The sequence below is a fragment of the Bufo gargarizans genome, chromosome 6, assembly GCF_014858855.1.
Source record: "Bufo gargarizans isolate SCDJY-AF-19 chromosome 6, ASM1485885v1, whole genome shotgun sequence".
NCBI lineage: Eukaryota > Metazoa > Chordata > Amphibia > Anura > Bufonidae > Bufo > Bufo gargarizans.
The window spans coordinates 155283466-155302985 of record NC_058085.1 but is presented as its reverse complement, the minus strand read 5'-3'; the positions used below and the strand labels follow the sequence as shown (position 1 = coordinate 155302985).

The following is a 19520-nucleotide window of genomic DNA, read 5'->3' as shown; positions in this document are numbered from 1 at the left end:
CTGGTAGGTCCACTTCAGACAATATAAGGAGGGCTCAGGTTGTTGCGCAGGTTAGGGTGGCAGAGAAAGCGAGATGGGCCCTGGCCTCCCTGGACACTGCCAAAGCTTTCGATTCCCTGGAATGGCCCTTTCTGTTGGCGGCGCTCAGGAGCTTTGGCCCTAATTTTATTAGATGGGTTGAAACACTATATAGGAGCCCTACTGCTAGCATCCAACTTAATGGCGCCCATTCTAACAAACTTCCCTTATGCAGGGGTACGAGGCAGGGTTGTCCCCTGTCGCCTCTGCTGTACGAGATTGCGATAGAACACCGGGCCATTAGATTTAGGCAAGACCAGATATATGTCGGTGTGGGGGCGGACGGTAGGGAGGAAAGAATTGGGTTATATGCGGATGACCTAATTTTGTTTGTCAGACCCGGAGGTGTCAGTATTATACATACTCACAATAGGTGTCATCAATGTAATATAGAGGGAGCAAACTTCTGGCATATGATTTGGGATTGCATAATCATTCGCCAATTCTGGGTCGCAGTACTGGAAGTCCTTGCTACCATGGTTCCAGCGGCACTACCCCTATGCCCCAAGTTGTGTATACTGAATCCACATCTGGCGTTAATTACCAGATGTGGATTCAGTTACATATTTATTCCCAGAATTTTTGTACAATCACTCAGAATTGAGAAAGCTTGTTGGAAGAAAGTGAAACGTTTTCAAGAAATCTACAGTACGTCCAGTTGCCTTGATTTATTCTTTACAGATATCTTTTAATAAAACGAGTAAAAAAAAAAAAAAAAAAGGACATCTGTCACCAGATTTGTACCTATGACACTGGCCGACCTGTTACATGTGCACTTAGCAGCTGAAGATATCTGTGGTTGGTCCCATGTTCATATGCTCCCTCATTGCTGAGAAAAATAATTTTTTAGTATATTCAAATGAGCCTCAAGGAGCAATGGGAGCGTTGCCTCTACTCCTAGAGGCTCAGCTCTCTCTGCTACTGCCACACCCTCTGCACTTTGATTGACAGGCAGGCATGATCACGTTTATACTGCCTGGCCCTGTCAATCAAAGTGCAGAGGGCATGCCAGTTGCAGAGAAAGGTAAGCACTAAGGTGTAATGGCAACGCCCCAGTTGCTCCTTGGGGCTCATTTGCATATATTAAAATGTCAATTTTCTCAGCAATGCGGGCACATATGAACATGGGATAAACACTGATGATTTAGCTGCCAAGTGCACATACAAGTCATCATAGGTACAAATCTGCTGACAGATGCCCTTTCATTTAGATAAGCTAGCTGAGAACTCCCACATGGCTGTCGCTTTCACCATCAATTTTTACAATGATTGATCAAGGAACATGGGAACAGTATTAACTATTGAATATATTGTGGTTTTGACAGGGGTTCTAAAGCCATCTCCTTGACAGGCTTCTTCTCCTCATTTCCCTTTGCTTCATAAACCATTATGAGGTGTTATTACTAGTTATACTATTACTACCTACAGATGATAATGTGGATCGATAAAATTGGATTATCTGCTGCAAAGTACTTACTTCTGTAAAATTAATTCTTTCATGTCTTCTTTTTTGGGATTCTTTTGAAATATCTAACAAACAGAAATAAAGTTATTAAGAATAACTCTACAGATAACATTTTGTGATGACAAAGTGGTTTTCAAGTTTGCAAGTGACTTTCGTTATGAGAATATTAAAAGTGCTGCTGTACACATACATATTAGATGATGGTCAGGCTCAGCCAACAATACTCTGGATACTCTGGATGCATTTTCTGCTTTTCATGACCCCTGAAATTATTAACACATTCAATGGTGCTTTTGTATGGGTACTGGGGTAACCAGTGCTTTGTTCTGAAAGCACCAAATGCTCCTTAGGACCAGTTCACATGTCTGGTGGTTTTTGTACTAAACGCACCAAAGGATTAGGGTTCCACATTATCCAAGAGATGCTCTATATCAGTGATGGCGAACCTATGGCACGGGTGCCAGAGGTGGCACTCAGAGCCCTCTCTGTGGGCACCCACACCCTGGAAAAAGTCTATGGTGTACAAATATGCCTTAGAATTCCCCTGTCAGTCATCGGCGCAGGGCGCACTATGAACAGCACAGGCAGCGCACTAAATGCTGGCAGGCTATTGTAGCTAAATGATAAAGCACATGGAAGATATTCTATATTGGACTGTAGTATTCAAGGTAAATTGCTGTGTTGGCACTTTGCGATAAATAAGTGGGTTTATGTTGCAGTTTGGGCACTCGGTCTGTAAAAGGTTCGCCATCACTGCTCTATATGATTAATACCTTGGGACTGTGGAGGTTAGGGAAGCAAGGGAAACCCAATGTCATGTTCCTGCAACCAATTTATTACTATACACAGGGGAAAACTGCCCATAGACCCCAAAGGGAAATTTCCTGGTGTGCAGATGCTGAGCGGGCTGACTGAGTCCTCAAACTACCGACCGGGTACATATTGATCTGATACTCTTAGCATTAATTAATGCTAGGAATTTCAGGTACTCATGCATCTGGTCAGCAACTGCAGATGCCCTCCTGTGTTCAACTGTATCGCCAGGAGGGGCAGGGGTGCGTTTTGTGCTCCACTATGGTGCTGCTGGCCGTGCCTACTTCTGTTTGCCCTGCCTTCTGTCAATTTTAACTCATCTATAACATGGCACAACTTTTTTTTTCCAGTTTTAGTTCCCAGTTGGCCCTGATTATGCAACCTTTGTGTAATGGTGCACTGTCCTGATGAAAGTGTCCATCTGCCATAGGGTAAACAGATGCCATGAAGAGGTCAACTTCGTCAGCCATATGCTTAGGTAAGCTCTACGGTCCCAACATCCATCCACGGGTATCAAAGAACTCAGTAAGTGCCAAGAAAATATTCCTCACAACACCACTTCTCCCAGCCTGACCTGCTGACATCTAACAGAAAGGATTAATCAAATTGTTCTGCTGGTGCAATATAAATCTGGATTCATCTGAACAAGCACTCTTGTCCACTGGAGTCTTCTCTTCGGTTTCCCTTAGACAACAATGCCACTCGAACTGGTCATCTGTGGTTTTATCCCATTCATGCTATGGAACAAGTGGTGCGTTCAGACACATTAGTTTGGACAACAGCAATGTATTCATCTGAAATTTGCTTGACTATGCGCAGCCTGCCTGTCAGACAAGTCTTTCACTGGGTGTTTTTCCTCAAGGACACCATTATCTGTATGCTCTTGTCACACAAGAAAACCCCACAAGATTGGGAGATTTTGAAATACTGGCTCCAGCTAGTCTAGCACTTTAAGACTATGTCTCGTTCGAAGTCGCTCTCATTGCTGAATTTTCCCTTTCTAATGTGGATTCACACTCAAATTGATCCACGGAAAACGTGTTCACTTGATTTAGGCTAAACTCCGAGGTCATGTCTAATTCCCATACAGAAAAGCTGTAATCATGAAAGGGCAGATGTCCCATATAGCATGGCCAGTCGGAGTAGATCATCTGTTATTTAGACAGATTTTTTTAACATCCTAACAAAGGGATGTAAATTGGGAGTAGATTATAATATTGCACCATGTCCTGAAAAGTACTCGTCACTCACCTGTGGTTCTGATGTGTCATCTAAAGTCACCTCTTTCTCCACTATTATCTGCACGGCCTCTTCTAGGTTTCCTTTAGCCATAGACAACACTTTCTCAGCTTGACGCACTGTACATGCTGGGAACATCTCTAGTAGCAGATCTACATTCATTTTTGCATTGCTGTTTTCCTGAAAAGTAAATGTAAAACTAAGGGTCCATTCACACATCCATCTAAGGATCCGCAATACACCCGGCCAGCACCCCCATAGAACTGCCTATTCTTGTCCGAAAATGTTTTATTTTTTTCGAGAGCCGCGGACTGGAAGATCGGGGCCGCGCTCCAGAAATGCGCTCTTCCGGCCCCATAGAGAATGAATGGGTCCGGATTTGTTCCGCAACGTTGTGGAACAGATCCGGACCCATTCTACGGATGTGTGAATGGACCCTAAGAATGAGTTCATGTTCTTGCTTAAAGAAAATTTGTGACTGAATAACTCACAGTAGTCCATTCCACCGTAAAGAGTAACACCAATGGGACTGTATTGCAAGACTGTTATACACAGATCAAACTGTGTGTATGTTATAGCACAGGAGGAGCTGAGCAGATTGATAGTTATACAGTAAATTTCTTGATAGAAATCTCCAGTCATTCTTGGCTAGGAGTCTTATCACCTCTGGCTAATAGATGGGTGTAGGAGAACGGGGTCTTAGTGCAGAGTTGGCCATGTTGTCCTAGTCATCTTTTATCTCTACCTCAAAAGAACTTAGTGAGAAGTAACTTCTCCATAAGAGTATACATTCTAATGTGTTGTGTTTCTAGTAGAGAAAAGAATTCTTTGGTAATCAATTTCAGGACATGTCTTCTACTAGAAGTAGCCAAATGTTTTTGAGTAGCTCAGCATGACCAAGAGAGCACTGGATACTTGTAAAGGCGTGCCAGTGACAGAGTACCGTACTCAATTGACCCTTCTCGTACAATGCGCAATTGTTAGTGAAAATAAATAAATAATCTGTAATAAGTTTAGATAGAAACAGAATGTGTCGGCAGATAAGAACCATTTGGCCCATCTAGTCTGCCCAATATACTAAGTACTATGGATAGCCCCTGGCCCTATTTTATATGAAGGATGGCCTTATGTCTATCCCATGCATGCTTAAACTCCTCCACTGTATTTGCAGCTACCACTTCTGCAGAAAGGCTATTCCATGCATCCACTACTCTCTCAGTAAAGTAATACTTCCTGATATTAGTTTTAAATTAGCGGGGCAAAGGTTTAAAAGTATGTCCTCTTGTAGCAGTTTTTCTTCTTTTAAATATTCTCTCCTCTTTTACCTTGTTGATTCCCTTTATGTATTTAAAAGTTTCTATCATATCCCCTCTGTCTCGTCTTTCTTCCAAGCTATACATGTTAAGGTCCTTTAATCTTTCCTGGTAAGTTTTATCCTGCAATCCATGTACTAGTTTAGTAGCTCTTCTCTGAACTCTCTCCAAAGTATCAATATCCTTCTGGAGATATGGCCTCTAGTACTGCGCACAATACTCCAAATGAGGTCTCACTAGTGCTCTGTAGAGCGGCATGAGCACCTCCCTCTTTCTACTGGTAATGCCTCTCCCTATACACCCAAGCATTCTGCTAGCATTTCCTGCTGCTCTATGACATTGTTTGCCTACCTTTAAGTCCTCTGAAATAATGACCCCTAAATCCCTTTCCTCAGATACTGAGGTTAGGACTGTATCACTGATTTTATATTCTGCTCTTGGGTTTTTACGCCCCAGGTGCATTATTTTGCACTTATCCACATTCTATTTTAGTTGCCAGATTTTTGACCATTCCTCTAGTTTTCCTAAGTCCTTTTCCATTTGGTGTATTCCTCCAGGAACATCAACCTTGTTACAAATCTTTGTGTCATCAGCAAAAAGACACCTCACCATCGAGGCCTTCTGCAATTTCGCTGATAAAGATATTAAACAATATGGGTCCCAGAACAGATCCCTGAGGTACCCCACTGGTAACAAGACCATGGTCTGAATATACTCCATTGACTACAACCCTCTGTTGCCTGTCCCTCAGCCACTGCCTAATCCATTCAACAAGATGTTTTACAACCAATATATTCTTTTAGAGGATTTGAACAAAGAAGGAAATAAGATCACTTATTGTTATATGGCTCCTAAGAGAACTCTTTAGGCTACTTCCACACTTGCGGCAGGATGGATCCGACAGGCTGTTCACCATGTCGGATCCGTCCTGCGGCTATTTTGCCGTGCCCGCGGACCGCCGCTCCGTCCCCATTGACTATACTGGGAGGGGGCGGAGCTCCGGCGCAGCACGGCAGTGCACAGAGAAAGCCGCCGGACTAAAAAGCCTGACATGCAGTAATTTTAGTCCGGCACCTTTTCTCCGTGCACCGCCGGAGCTCCGCCCCGGTCCCCATTATAGTCAATGGGGACGGAGCGGCGGTCCGCGGGCACAGTGAAATAGCCGCAGGACGGATCCGACATGGTGAACAGCCTGTCGGATCCGTCCTGCCGCAAGTGTAAAAGTACCCTCACGGGATACAAAACTTTAAATCGAATCAAGAGTTACCAAATATACCAAGAGGTGTAGTTTCCCTTATGCATATTAAAGAGGACCTTTCATGGGTCCAGACATTATAAAATAATGTAGTAAAATAATGTAGCACGTTATGTAGGGCATAAAGCAGGGATCTAATAGCACTTACTATTTTTCCTGGGCACCGTTCCGTTCTCCCGCCTGGTATGCTAATTAATAGCCTGCGCCGGGATTTCACTACTGCATACGCCTAAGCTCCCGTGCCCTGCCTCAGTATGTGGGTGTCAGCGCTCCAGCAATGAGCGCTTCAATCTGTAAAGTTTCTATCATATCCCCTCTGTCTCGTCTTTCTTCCAAGCTATACATGTTAAGGTCCTTTAATCTTTCCTGGTAAGTTTTATCCTGCAATCCGTATTGAAGCGCTTATTGCTTCTGCCTCCCCCCAACCCCAGGCACGCCACTGCCTGGCAGTGACGCTCTCCTTTGTGATAGGACCGCGCTACAGCTAGGGAGAAGGAGATGCCCATTGAGAAACCCTGGCGTCTCCTACTCCCTGTTCCGATGCTATTAATTAGCATACCAGGCGGGAGAATAACAGGGGCACAGCGGGCGAATGGAGCGGCGCCCAGGAAAAATAGTAAACGCTATTAGAGCCCTGCGTTATGCCCTACATAATGTGCTACTTATTTTTATAACGTCTGGAACCATGAAAAGGTAGTCTTTAATGTTTTAATGTAGTTCTGCATATGAATAATAATGTATTGATGCCATCATGTAGATAGAGAATAATGTATTGATGATGTCGTGTATGAAAGCCATTGGTTTGAAGGTACTGCCTCAGACTGTGGCATTTTAAGCTGTGTTACTGATACGCCTTTGTCATCCTGGATATAAAAATATATTTCAGAAAAACATTACCATTCTACCATTCCATTCTATACTTTGCATTCTGTAGTCTGCCTGTATTTTTTACCTATTCTGTAATCTGCTCTGCCATTTGTCTCGAATAAACATATACTCTATTTCCCGAACCATAAGGCACACTTTTTTGACCATAAAAATCGGGTCAAAAATTTTGTGCATCTTATAATTTGAAGACTGCCTTCAACGCTACAGTCTCTACCCGGGTATCGCATCTGCCCTCAGCCCCCGCTTGAATGATACCTCAGGCCCCTGGGTAGGCCTGATCCTGAGGGCATTGCTGGTTCCATGGCGCTGTATTAACAGGTTAAAGGGCATCTGTCAGCAGATTTGTACCTAAGAAACTGGCTGATCTGTTACATGTGTACTTGACTATCACAGATGCCTTCAGCTGCCAAGTTATTTTTTTAATATATTCAAATGAGCCTCAAGGAGCAATGGGGGCGTTGCCTCTACTCCTAGAGTCTCTGCTCTCTCTGCTACTGCCACACCCTCTGCACTTTGATTGACAGGCCCAGGCAGGTATGATCACGTTTATACTGCCTGGCCCCGTCAATCAAAGTGCAGAGGGCATGGCAGTTGCAGAGAGAGGTAAGCACTAAGGTATAATGGCAACGCCCCAGTTGCTCCTTGGGGCTCATTTGCATCTATTAAAAAAATGTTTTTTTCAATAATGCAGGCACATATGAACATGGGGCCAACACAGATGTCTTCAGCTGCCAAGTGCACATGCAACAGATCAGCCAGCTTGATAGGGATAAATCTGTTGACAGATGCCCTTTAATTTAGATCAGCTAGCTGAGAACTCCCACATGGCTGTAGCTTCACCATCAATTTTTACAATGATTGATCAAGGAACATTTTTAACTATTTAATATATTGTGGTTATGACAGCAGTTCTATAGCCATCTCCTTGAGGAGAAACTGACCGGCTTCTTCTCATTTCCCTTTGCTTCATAAACCATTACGAGGTGTTATTACTAGTTATACTATTACTACCTACGGATAATAATGTGGATTGATAAAAGTGGATTATCTAATCGGGTCCAAAATTTAGCGCATCTTATAATTTGAAGACCTACAGTCTCTACCCGGGAATCGCAGCCTGCTGCCATTGTCACTATGCATGCAAGAAGATGCATCTGCCCTCAGCCCCCGCTTGCATGATACCTCAGGCTGAGGGCATCGCTGGTTCCATGGCGCTGCTGCAGGGCTGATCCTGGGTGTGCTGCTGGATCCCGTGCAGGCAGGGCAGCTCTGAAAGGTCGACCATTAGGACTGGTAATGGAGGCTCACATTGTCAAGTGGGTTGTAATCAGCTGCGTCAATATTCAGCGGCAGCACAGGAATTTGTGCTAGTATTGAAAAACTTCCCCTGAAACGGCGTCACCCACAGGTCAACCACAACCGTGCGTCACCCGCAGGTCAACCACAACCGTGCGTCACCCGCAGGTCAACCACAACCGTGCGTCACCCGCAGGTCAACCACAACCGTGCGTCACCCGCAGGTCAACCACAACCGTGCGTCACCCGCAGGTCAACCACAACCGTGCGTCACCCGCAGGTCCACCACAACCGTGCGTCACCCGCAGGTCAACCACAACCGTGCGTCACCCGCAGGTCAACCACAACCGTGCGTCACCCCGCAGGTCAACCACAACCGTGCGTCACCCGCAGGTCAACCACAACCGTGCGTCACCCGCAGGTCAACCACAACCGTGCGTCACCCGCAGGTCAACCACAACCGTGCGTCACCCGCAGGTCAACCACAACCGTGCGTCACCCGCAGGTCAACCACAACCGTGCGTCACCCGCAGGTCAACCACAACCGTGCGTCACCCGCAGATCAACCACAACAGTGCGTCACCCGCAGATCAACCACAACAGTGCGTCACCCGCAGATCAACCACAACAGTGCGTCACCCGCAGATCAACCACAACAGTGCGTCACCCGCAGATCAACCACAACAGTGCGTCACCCGCAGATCAACCACAACAGTGCGTCACCCGCAGATCAACCACAACAGTGCGTCACCCGCAGATCAACCACAACAGTGCGTCACCCGCAGATCCCCCATAATAAGTGTGTTATTCTGTTACTTCATTAAATATTTTAGCACACCATTTGGTTCAAAATATTTTTCTTCTTCTTTTCCTCCTCTAAAACCTAGGTGCATCTTATAGTCCTGTGCGTCTTACGGTGTAGAAAATATGGTTCCTTCCCAAGAAGAATTGTCTCAACAGTCTACTTCAGTGGCGGAGTCCAGCAAAGAGGGGCCTGAATGTGCCTCTCCCCTCTTTTTGAATATCAAATATTAAAACCAATTTCTAAAATAGACAACCCTTTTCAATTTGACAGTACTGCAGTATTAAAGGGTCTGTAAAGTCTGAATGAGCTGTGTCCTGCGGCAGTTCCCCCAGCAGCTAGCTACGGTAGTCGCCGACACTGGATAACATTAGTATGAATGCAGCTTAGCTCACCTGGGCCTCTGCTCCTTCAGATGCTACATGTAATCTGCTTTCTTTGGGTTCAATGCCATCAGAATATCTTGCTAGCAGTGAAGTCTCAGATGTTTCAGGAGAATCGTTTTCTTCAAGAAAAAGCACATTTTGAAACTGAAGAAGTAATTTCAGATCTCAATATAAACCCTGAAGAGCTAAGTGAAGACTAAGGGGGTCATTTATTAAGAGGCTGGCCTTAATAACCCCTATATCTGGCAGTGGATCCGCCGAAGTTATGAAGAGGAGCTGGCCTCTACATAACTTTGGGCACATCCAGCACCAGTCTAAATGTAAGACACCTTCATTTCCTGCACATTGGGGCAGATTTATTAATGTATTTACACTAGGTTTGGTGGCATTGAGAATACATTAAAAATACACTGATAAATATGACACCCAATAGTAGACAGACCGGTGAACCATTCATACAGTCCGTGAATAATAAGAAATCTCTCCAATATCTCTCCCAGTTCTTCCTGTCAATAAAAGACAGCATAAAACTTATCGTTCAACCTCCTGTAAATGTTTTCCATCCTGATCATTTTGCAACCCATTTTGTCTTATTTTTGTGATATAGAGATCACAATTGGGCGGTCATGAAAATTAGTGCAAAGAAAGAGTGTTGGAGCTGCCTTTTACCAACTAATTCAATTTCAGATCTCTTTCCCAAAGGTCCTTTGGAAAATGAAAGGGAAACAGTTTCACTTTCTATTCAAATTAGATTTACATCCCTCACCCAAAACTTTTCAGAATAAAGCTGCATTTACACCTACCAAGGAGCGTTCCTTCCCGATAGTCGGCTGTTCGCTCATTGAAGGAGACCGCTGCATTTACATGCAAGGATCGAGTATGAGGACTAGGGATCGATATTGCGAGCATTCGTCCTCATACGGCTGCATTGTTTCTGGGCAGCAGATCCCTGTTTAAACAGCACGACCTGCTGCCCAGAAACGATAATTGATCGACAGGATCATATGATGAACGAGCGTTTCGCTCGTTTATCGGGTGATCGGCTGCACCTTTACACAAGCAGATTGTTTGGACCAAGCATTCACGAGACTGTTAGTCTCATATAATCTGCCCAATTATTGCACTGTGTAAATCCAATAATCCACCTTAAGGCTCAGCTTACATGTCAACATGACATTGTGTTTAAATCAGGATTGTGTCATGTCACATCATGTTAGTCTGCAGCTGTACACAATAGAAACAAGATATTACCTTCAACCAAAATATCTTATATAGGATATTAAAGAACAATTCAGCAAATTAAAGCTCTGAAAAATGGGCACATATGTAACTTACCCTTTTTATGAGCTTCACTTAGCCGTCCTGATAGTTCAAACATCATTTCGTACACTTTTTCACTACAAAGAAAGACAGGTGATTTTAAAAAGATCAAATATCTAAACAATGTGAAAGCAGTTACCATAGATCAAAATTTGGCGTCCAGGCCACAACTGTGTTATTTAAATAATGTGATCTTTATATAAATATGTTGATTACATGAGCAGATTTTTTCATTCCTTTTCTGAAAAAAGCCAGCCCCCCCCCCCCCCCCCTCAATATGTGACTATTATGCTATAAATTTGGGAGGAGATGACATGAAAGGTTAATGTCTTCCTTTCCCTTGGACAATCTAAAACCATACAGGGACATCCTCCTCTCTCCCCACAGTCTGCTTGTCCCCCTCCAGCTCTTCTCCTCCACACAATGTGAAGCGAGAGCCGCCGGAACGGTACATGCAGCTTTTACTTCAACCTACTCTAATTCAGGCTAGATCATGACTAGCCTGAAAAAGAGCCCTTAGAAGTGACCCACCTCTGCAGTGACACAGCCCGATCAGTATTGCTCGAATGACCCTTGGGCTAATCAGTGGGGGGGTTAAGGGAAGAACAAAGTCAATGTTGGACATCACACTCACCCAGATCTGGCAGCAAAAGTGTGGATAATACTGTATCTAGGAAAAACACACAACAGGAAAACCATTCATGGGTGGTTTTGGCTTCTTCTGGATCACCTGGGGCTTAAATTGATGGATTTAAAGGGGTATTCCGGTTGGTTGAAGTTATCCCCTATCCACAGGGAATTGTCCTCTATCAGTACTATGGAACACCCCTTTACGCCTTTTTTTTTTTAACCCACCATGTACAGTGCCATGCAAAACTATTCATCCTTCCCCTTAGTGTTTTTCCTGTTTTGTTGCATTAAACCCTTAAATTAAGTTTATTTTTGGAGGGTTTATGGTTCGTACCATTTGATTTACACAAAATGCCTACCACTTTGAAGGTGCAAAATATTTTTACTATGACATTTTTATGTGTGTAAGCGTTCATCCCCTGAAAGTCATTACATGTCAGTACTTTGTGGAGTCACCTTTTTCTAAAATTACAGATGCAAGTCTCATGGGGTACGAGCTTTGCATATCTAGACACTAGGATTTCTGCCCATTTTTCCAGGCAAAATTGAAGCAAACCCGCAGATCCGCAAAATACAGATACCAGATGTGTGCAGGCCCAATAATAATAGAAATGCTTATTCTTGTCTGCAAAATAGGCAATGACATCTCTGTGCTGTCCGAATTGTTTGCGGATCCATAGAGATGAATGGATCGAACGCATACCAAAAAGACAGTAGTGTGTACGAGTCTTTAGCTGAATCTCTGATTAATGCCTTCCTTGCCTGTGTGTGAGTTTTGGTAGGTGGCCTTCTCCTGTTTCTAGGTGTGCCATATTCTTTACATTTTGTTATAATGGATTTAATGGTGCTCTATGCGATGTTCAATGTTTTTGAATTTTTTTTATAACTTAATCCTGGTCTATATAAACTTCTCCACAATGTTGTCTCTGGCCTGTGTGGAGAACTCCTTGGTCTTCATGTTACTTATTCACATCATGTCACACTTTGATTGCGCACTAGGCATGATTCAAAAAATGACGTGACTTCTGATGTGAACGGTTTGTCCGGACCGTATATAGGGGTTTCATAGGCGATGAATACATATGCACTCAACTTTTCAGTTTTTATTTCACACTATATAAAGTCAGGGATCGCTTCTTAGAAGAAAAAGCAAACAAATTAGTGTGGCCTAGCAGAACTGCCCCTCCTGTTAACACTGCAAGAGTGTAAAAGCACATTTCATTAAAGGCCAATGGTAAGTGGAGTTCTTGTCTACAAAGATATGGCTACCACATTGAAAACAATTACTTTCTTTTTTAACATTCCCACTGTAATGAAGAACACCTTGGTGAGATTTTTTAAGATTGTCGTTATGTACATCTGTCTTAATTAGTGCCAACATTTTTAAGAGAGACACACCTGTGCCCCAGAAATACAATCTACTCCAGCCAAGAGTTGTGGCAGATTTCAAGCGTAATGGGTACCCGGCCCACCTCCTCCCTTCCACTTTTTTAAGGGTGTCAGAAAAAGCTAAAAAGTTTGGGCGCAGTTTGGCCTTTGTGACAAAATTGTGCGACTTTTCTGGCATACAGGCAAAATAAATGCCTACCCTTGTTCCTCCAAAGATCAAAGTAAACAGAAGTAGTCTGAATTACATGAAGCAACCAATACAAAATGGACGCCAGATAATAAGAGAAAAATATTTGTTAAATATTTTACCTGCCAATTTCTGCAAATCCTGGGATGTAACCCTTCAACATTTCCATAAAAGTTTCCATATCAAAGTCTTCCTCTGAGGAATCTTGAGATCCCAGTTCTTCTAAAACCCCAGTGAAGTATGAAAAGAACACTTCATCCATAGCACTGAGAAAGGGAGAAACCAAAGAAGTGTATGCACAGTTTAGTGGACGTTATTTCAAGTAACAATTACACTTATTACGGTATTTATGTCCCCAATTTCAATGTACTATGAAAATGGCCTAGTAAGTAATGCCATCAGCTGCAGTCCCCTATATTGGAGTGTTTTAACCTATATAGGGGTTTTGGAATAAACAAAGGGGTAGCACTAGTAAGTGCAATCAAATGAGATGTAAAAGGGACGAATACAAGAACCATAGGAGTCGCTGTAGTGGAAAACAAGCAAAATGTTAGGGTCAAATAGTACATTTCTAAGCGCTTTGGGGGAGATTTATAAAGACTAGCGATTAATAAGACGCTGGTCTTATTTTGCCCTGCACTTAGAAGATGCAACAAATGACTCTTAATACATTTGTTGCATCTTCTGCTGTCCATGTGCCAGTAATGAAATCTACTCCAGGAGGGAGCTGGAGTAGATTTCTGGTGTAGTGTGCATCATGTTGTTAAATGAGACAGGCAGCACGGCTCTCACCCACGCCCGCCACCTGCAGCCCACATTTTGGAAAAGTGGGGAGGTTGTCGGAAAAGGCAAAAAAGTCACACATTTTATCACAAAACGGCACTTGCAACAGATTTTGAGACTTTTCTACGCCAGTGTCAGAGTCTAAATAAACCTCCCCCTTTGACTACTTGGCTCCTGAGATTATTCCAGCTCTGTTCTGAATACGTACATCCAAGTAAGGAAAGACAGAAGTGGAACTGTCATTTTTTTCCAATCTGTGGAGATTTAAAAATAAATAAAGTGAAAGTAGTTAAAATAGCAAAGAATCGTTACTCACCTCCACAGATCCCCCACCACTGCTCCATTCTCTGCTGGAGAATAGAGCAGCAGTGGGAAATCGGTGTAGGTAATGATTTTTTGTTAAAATCTGACCGCGGTGGTGACTGGCTCCCCAAATCATGACAAATGGTCACATGACGCAAGAGGATCCCATTACTGCCGCAACAATGATTGGCCGCAGGTGACCCCAAACCGAATGTTTTCAGTGAGGGAGCCCAAAAGAGCATAGCAGGTCTGGAACAGAAGCGGTGGAGAGCCAGTGCTGGGAAGAAGGTAAATAAGCTTCCCTTTACAGGTCTGGCCAAGTGAGGGGGTTTGCCAATTCCCTATGCGCATTCTTGCACAACCCCTTTAAGGTATGTAACTTACCCTTATTAACACTTCAATGTATATCTAGAAAGTGTGCTTCAACAGGGGATTGGTATTAATGCAGCTGTGCTTAAAGAGATAATTAATTAAAGGGGTTGTGCATAAGTTCTAACATTATCCCCTACCCTCGAGATATGGCTTAACCATCTAATTGGTGGGAGTCCAACTAATGGGATGCCCAACAACCATGTCAATGATCGTCCTGTTCTCCAAATGGAGTACCAGGTCACGCACAGCCACAGCAGATCAATTCATCTTCATGGAAGTGCTTAAGATAAAGTGCTGTATGGAGCGGTAGCAGTCATGCACAAACTGCTACGCCATTAATTAGGAGAAACAGGACTCCTGTTCTGGTCCCAGCAGCCTGATCCCCGTGATCACACGGTTGTCCCCTATCTTGTGGTTAGATGATAACCTTAGAATTTGGCACAACCACTTTAAGATGGAAAGTACACAAAAAATCCTAGCTTTTCTTTTCATCTGTTCCTTTCCTGTCCATATTTTGTCTCCAATTGTAATAAGTCTTCTATATGTGTGCTAGGAAATCAGCCATGTTCCTCCTCATTCTATTCACCTTCCTCTGCGTGGCTGTAAGACAACTGGCTGCAGAAGGAACCTCCCTCCTCTTCAATAGGACACAAAGATAATAAGTCCCACCCCTCTCAGCAGATTCCACCTGAGAAGACCTCAGAAGGAAATTAACCCATACTCTCTGCAAGATTTCTATAGGACTTTGTTTCAGAAACATACTGAAAGAGAACCAGTTGGGGCAACTTAATTTCTTGTTTGCTTTTATCTTTTATTTCCAAGTATGGGGACCAGGTTAGATTTCTGCACTGTAGATATCAAAGCCATTAACATCATCTACAACTTATTGATTCACAGCCAAGTAGAACGTTAAAAATAAATATTTTATCAAGAACCAGTATTTAAAACTGGCTTATACACCCTTTTTGGTATCTATCAGGCAAACAGGTGTGTAGAGAGGGACTTAATCTATGTGCCATCTACACACATGGATACCTGAAACACCTGTGGTGTGTAGGTTTTATGCTTGGCTTACTATTATTTCACCCAGCAAGTCCATATCACACTCAGGCATTATGTTATAACCACCAAGGCAGAAGTGTTGTACTGGACCATACTCTCCCCAATACTCAAACCCCAGTATATAAATGCTAAGCACCTGTGAGGTGCACCTGGGAGGGAGGGAGCCTTGTATGGCACAAATCACCCAGTATATTGCAGCTAAATATTCAAGCTGCCTTCTGCCCTGCCTACTGTATGACTACTAATAATAGATAGCAATCGCTCGACTCGTTTCTGCGTGGGAGTCTATCACCACGCTTCCTCAGGAGAGATATGAGTGAGGAAGTGGCACAGGCTGCTGCAGTGAGAGCGCTATGATGGCCATCGGAACGCCGAGTTGATATCGTATAAACCTCTCCCCCAGGGGCATGTGCGCCTGTACACTCAGCTAATAAGGAAAGTAGGTGTGTCAGACTGACCCCCCCCCCCCCCCCCAACAAGGCCGGGTGACAGAGTGAGGCATTACAGGTCGGGTAGAGAGCGCAAGCGCGCTATAAAAGGTATAAGGGGAACTGATGCTGCGGCGATATCTTATCCAGTATATTATGCATTACTGCTGGTCATAAGGATAACAGAGAGGAATCTAGTATGCAGGCAGTATACAAGCCTCCCTCCCTCCCAGGTGCACCGCACAGGCGCTTAGTATTTATATACTGGGGTGTGAGTATTGTGGAGTGTATGGTCCTGTACAACACATCTGCCTTGGTGGTTATAACATAATGCCTGGGTGTGATATGGACTTACTGGGTGAAATAGTAAGCCAATCGTAAAACCTACACACCACAGGTGTTTCATTTCAGGTATTTATGTGTGTACAGGGCACATAGATTAAGTCCCTCTCTACACACCTGGTTCCCTGTTGAATACCAAAAAGGGTGTATAAGCCAGTTTTAAATACTGGTTCATAGTAAAAAAAAAAATTATATATATATATATATATATATATATATATATATTTTATGTTCTACTAGGCTGTGAATCAATAATTATATCATCTAACAACTTACCTTAAATCAGCATCAGGTATATAAGACTGGATAAAACCTGTCAGTGCATCTCGGATAATCTTTTCCATAGACATCCCTTTTATTGTTTAGACCTAGAAATCAATAAGACTGGGTTTTAGGACACACCTCGGTTTCAGAGCACAGCTGATAAAGAAATAAATATAGCTTTTTACGTTGGAGCCTTCTGCTTGGAGAGGAGACAAAAAAAAAGCAGCAATTTGCTGTGGGGAAAGCAACGGAAATAGATGAGTGGAAAATAGAAATAGCTGTTGAGGCGCTGACTACCGTTCCTGAATCAGATCACTGTCTGTATTACTAACAATCTACAGCCGAATGCAATAAACACTGTTCTGAGCAATCGTCTCTCCACAAAACTCCTTCTGGCAGCTCATAGAAAGTGTATTACCTAGCACCTCTGATGAAAAACACACAGCATAAGGCCTCATGCACACGACCGGATCAGTTTTGCAGTCTCCAAAATATAGATGTGGTTTGTGTGCTGTTCGCAGTTTTTGGGGGGACCCACTGACTTCAATGGGTCCTTGGTCCACATTTTGTGGACGTATTCTTTTTGTGGAATAGACATACGGATTCGGAAAGCACACAGATGTGTGCTTTCCGCATCCGTATGCCCATTCCGCAAAAAGATAGAACATGTCCTATATTTGGCTGCAAAATGTGGACAACGGACCCACTGAAGTCAACGTGGATGCAACATGGACAGTATCTAATTTGTGGCCCACAAATACTACGGTCGTGTGTTTGAGGCCTAAGGCTCTATTCACACCGGTCTGTTCTGCAACGTGTTTGCCGCCTTTTTGTATAACCAGAATACTTTTCTGTGATATATATATATATATATATATATATATATATATTATATATATCCATCCAGCATTAACCAATGTGATGTCACAGGATCCATTACGTGACAGATCGGTCATAACTGTCCTAGCTATATAAGAAAATAAGCCATGGCACCAGTTTTAACTGAGCCAAACGTACATGTATACTCAACACCGTTTCAGACCATGTTATAGGGGGTTTCGGGGATTAAAACATCAATGGAGGTCTTACTCCAGGCTACGTCACCACTGAGCTGTTTAAGAAGCCAAGCCATCGGTCACATGGCCTATGTACAATTCAGTCCTATTCAAGTGCATCTGCACAGTCAGGCAACCTTGGGCGCTGTAAGCAGTCAGCCCCCGAGGCAGCCTGACCGCACAGGCATAACTCGCGTACATTGTAGCTTGAAACCAGGCTAGGATCACGTTCCCAATGTATGGCATGTGATACCCACAATCTAATTACACCAGGCAGCGCAGAGCTTGCTCAGTAGGGTACTGTTAATCATTAGGGATGAGCGAATAGACTTTGGATGAAACATCCAAAGTCGATTTGCATAAAACTTCGTTCCAATACTGTACGGAGCAGGAGCTCAGTACAGTATTAGAATGTATTGGCTCAGATGAGCCGAAGTTATTGCTTCACTAAGTCTAGCGAGACTTCGCGTAATAACTTCATAAATTAATTTGAACTGTAAAAAAACATTTCTCTTAATGTAGCCTTAAAAGATGGATCCGTAAGTCCATTCCAGCAAAAAAATAGAACATTTCCTACTGCTGTCCGTTTTGCTGAAAACAGACAAAAGCGGAGTAAAAAAATGACTCCAGTCAGGGACTGGAATAATTTTTACTCCAAGCATGCCAGAAGTGCGCCTAATTTATGGTGCCTGAAAAAAAGACCTACAGCACGCTGCATTTTTTAACCCCACCAGGACAATTTTTACATTTTTTTACTCCCTGCCTTCCTGAAGCCAAAACTTTTTACAGTTTTCATTCACATAACCATATTAAAGGGGTTGTCCGGATTCAGAGCTGAACCCGGACATACCCTTATTTTCACCCAGAAAGCACGCCTGAGGTTAGCATCGGAGCATCTCGTGCTCTTTTGTTAGCGCAGGGGAAAGGAGAGCATCAGAGCATGAACTGCTCCGATGCTCAAGTTAGGGGGGGTGCCTGGGTGAAAATGGGGATATGTCCGGGGAAGAGAAGTGACAAAAATGGCTAATAGGTCACTATGATTCCCGTTCTGCTGTTCTCTGTACACGATAAATATTTTTATATTTTGGGGTGTTGCAATGCTAATGATCTTTCTTATTTTATAGTCAGAAGAAAAAGGAGAAAACGCCGGGCATCTCACAGGCAAATAGAGGACAGTGCCTACACAATATAACTGCAATGAGGTACCCGTAAAGGAAGTGACTCGGTACAAGCTCCGAGTATAATAACAAGGGAAAAGAAAAAGAGCTCAGAGTACCAAAGAAGTAATAATGAATAAATATTTTTATTGCATCAAAAACATGATTAAAAACACACATACAAATGATACCATGGACAGGGTAGAGGGAGCGGGGGAAAGGAAAGCGCCACCCTGGATGAACACACAGGTCACACTATACAGGTCCTTCTAAAAAAATTAGCATATTGTGATAAAGTTCATTATTTTCTGTAATGTACTGATAAACAGACTTTCATATATTTTAGATTCATTACACACAACTGAAGTAGTTCAAGCCTTTTATTGTTTTAATATTGATGATTTTGGCATACAGCTCATGAAAACCCAAAATTCCTATCTAAAAAAATTAGCATATTTCATCCGACCAATAAAAGAAAAGTGTTTTTAATACAAAAAAAGTCAACCTTCAAATAATTATGTTCAGTTATGCACTCAATACTTGAGTCGGGAAGGCACGCCGAAAGGCGCGTTGGGGTAGCGCCATCCTGGTTTCTTTGTCCACACTTGGTCCACCTTAGGTAAGTTTTAGGTCATAGTCTCCCTCCTGCGGCTATGTGCTGCCGATGCTGAGATTTCTCACTGGGCTCATCTT

At 43.2% G+C, this 19520-nt stretch overlaps 1 protein-coding gene across 2 annotated transcripts in view; it reads right to left on the bottom strand.

The window, feature by feature from the left end:
- Window positions 1-19520, bottom strand: part of CUEDC2 (CUE domain containing 2) — a 49870-nt gene that overhangs the window by 5607 nt on the left and 24743 nt on the right. For both annotated transcript variants that reach the window (XM_044297471.1, XM_044297472.1), the window contains exons 2-7: window positions 16628-16719; window positions 13184-13327; window positions 10871-10932; window positions 9545-9654; window positions 3608-3775; window positions 1556-1608 (exon numbers count right to left, since the gene is read on the bottom strand). In XM_044297471.1, the coding sequence (XP_044153406.1) occupies window positions 1556-1608; window positions 3608-3775; window positions 9545-9654; window positions 10871-10932; window positions 13184-13327; window positions 16628-16701 (611 nt within the window). In that variant the 5' untranslated portion in view covers window positions 16702-16719. The remainder of the gene's footprint in view (window positions 1-1555; window positions 1609-3607; window positions 3776-9544; window positions 9655-10870; window positions 10933-13183; window positions 13328-16627; window positions 16720-19520) is intronic.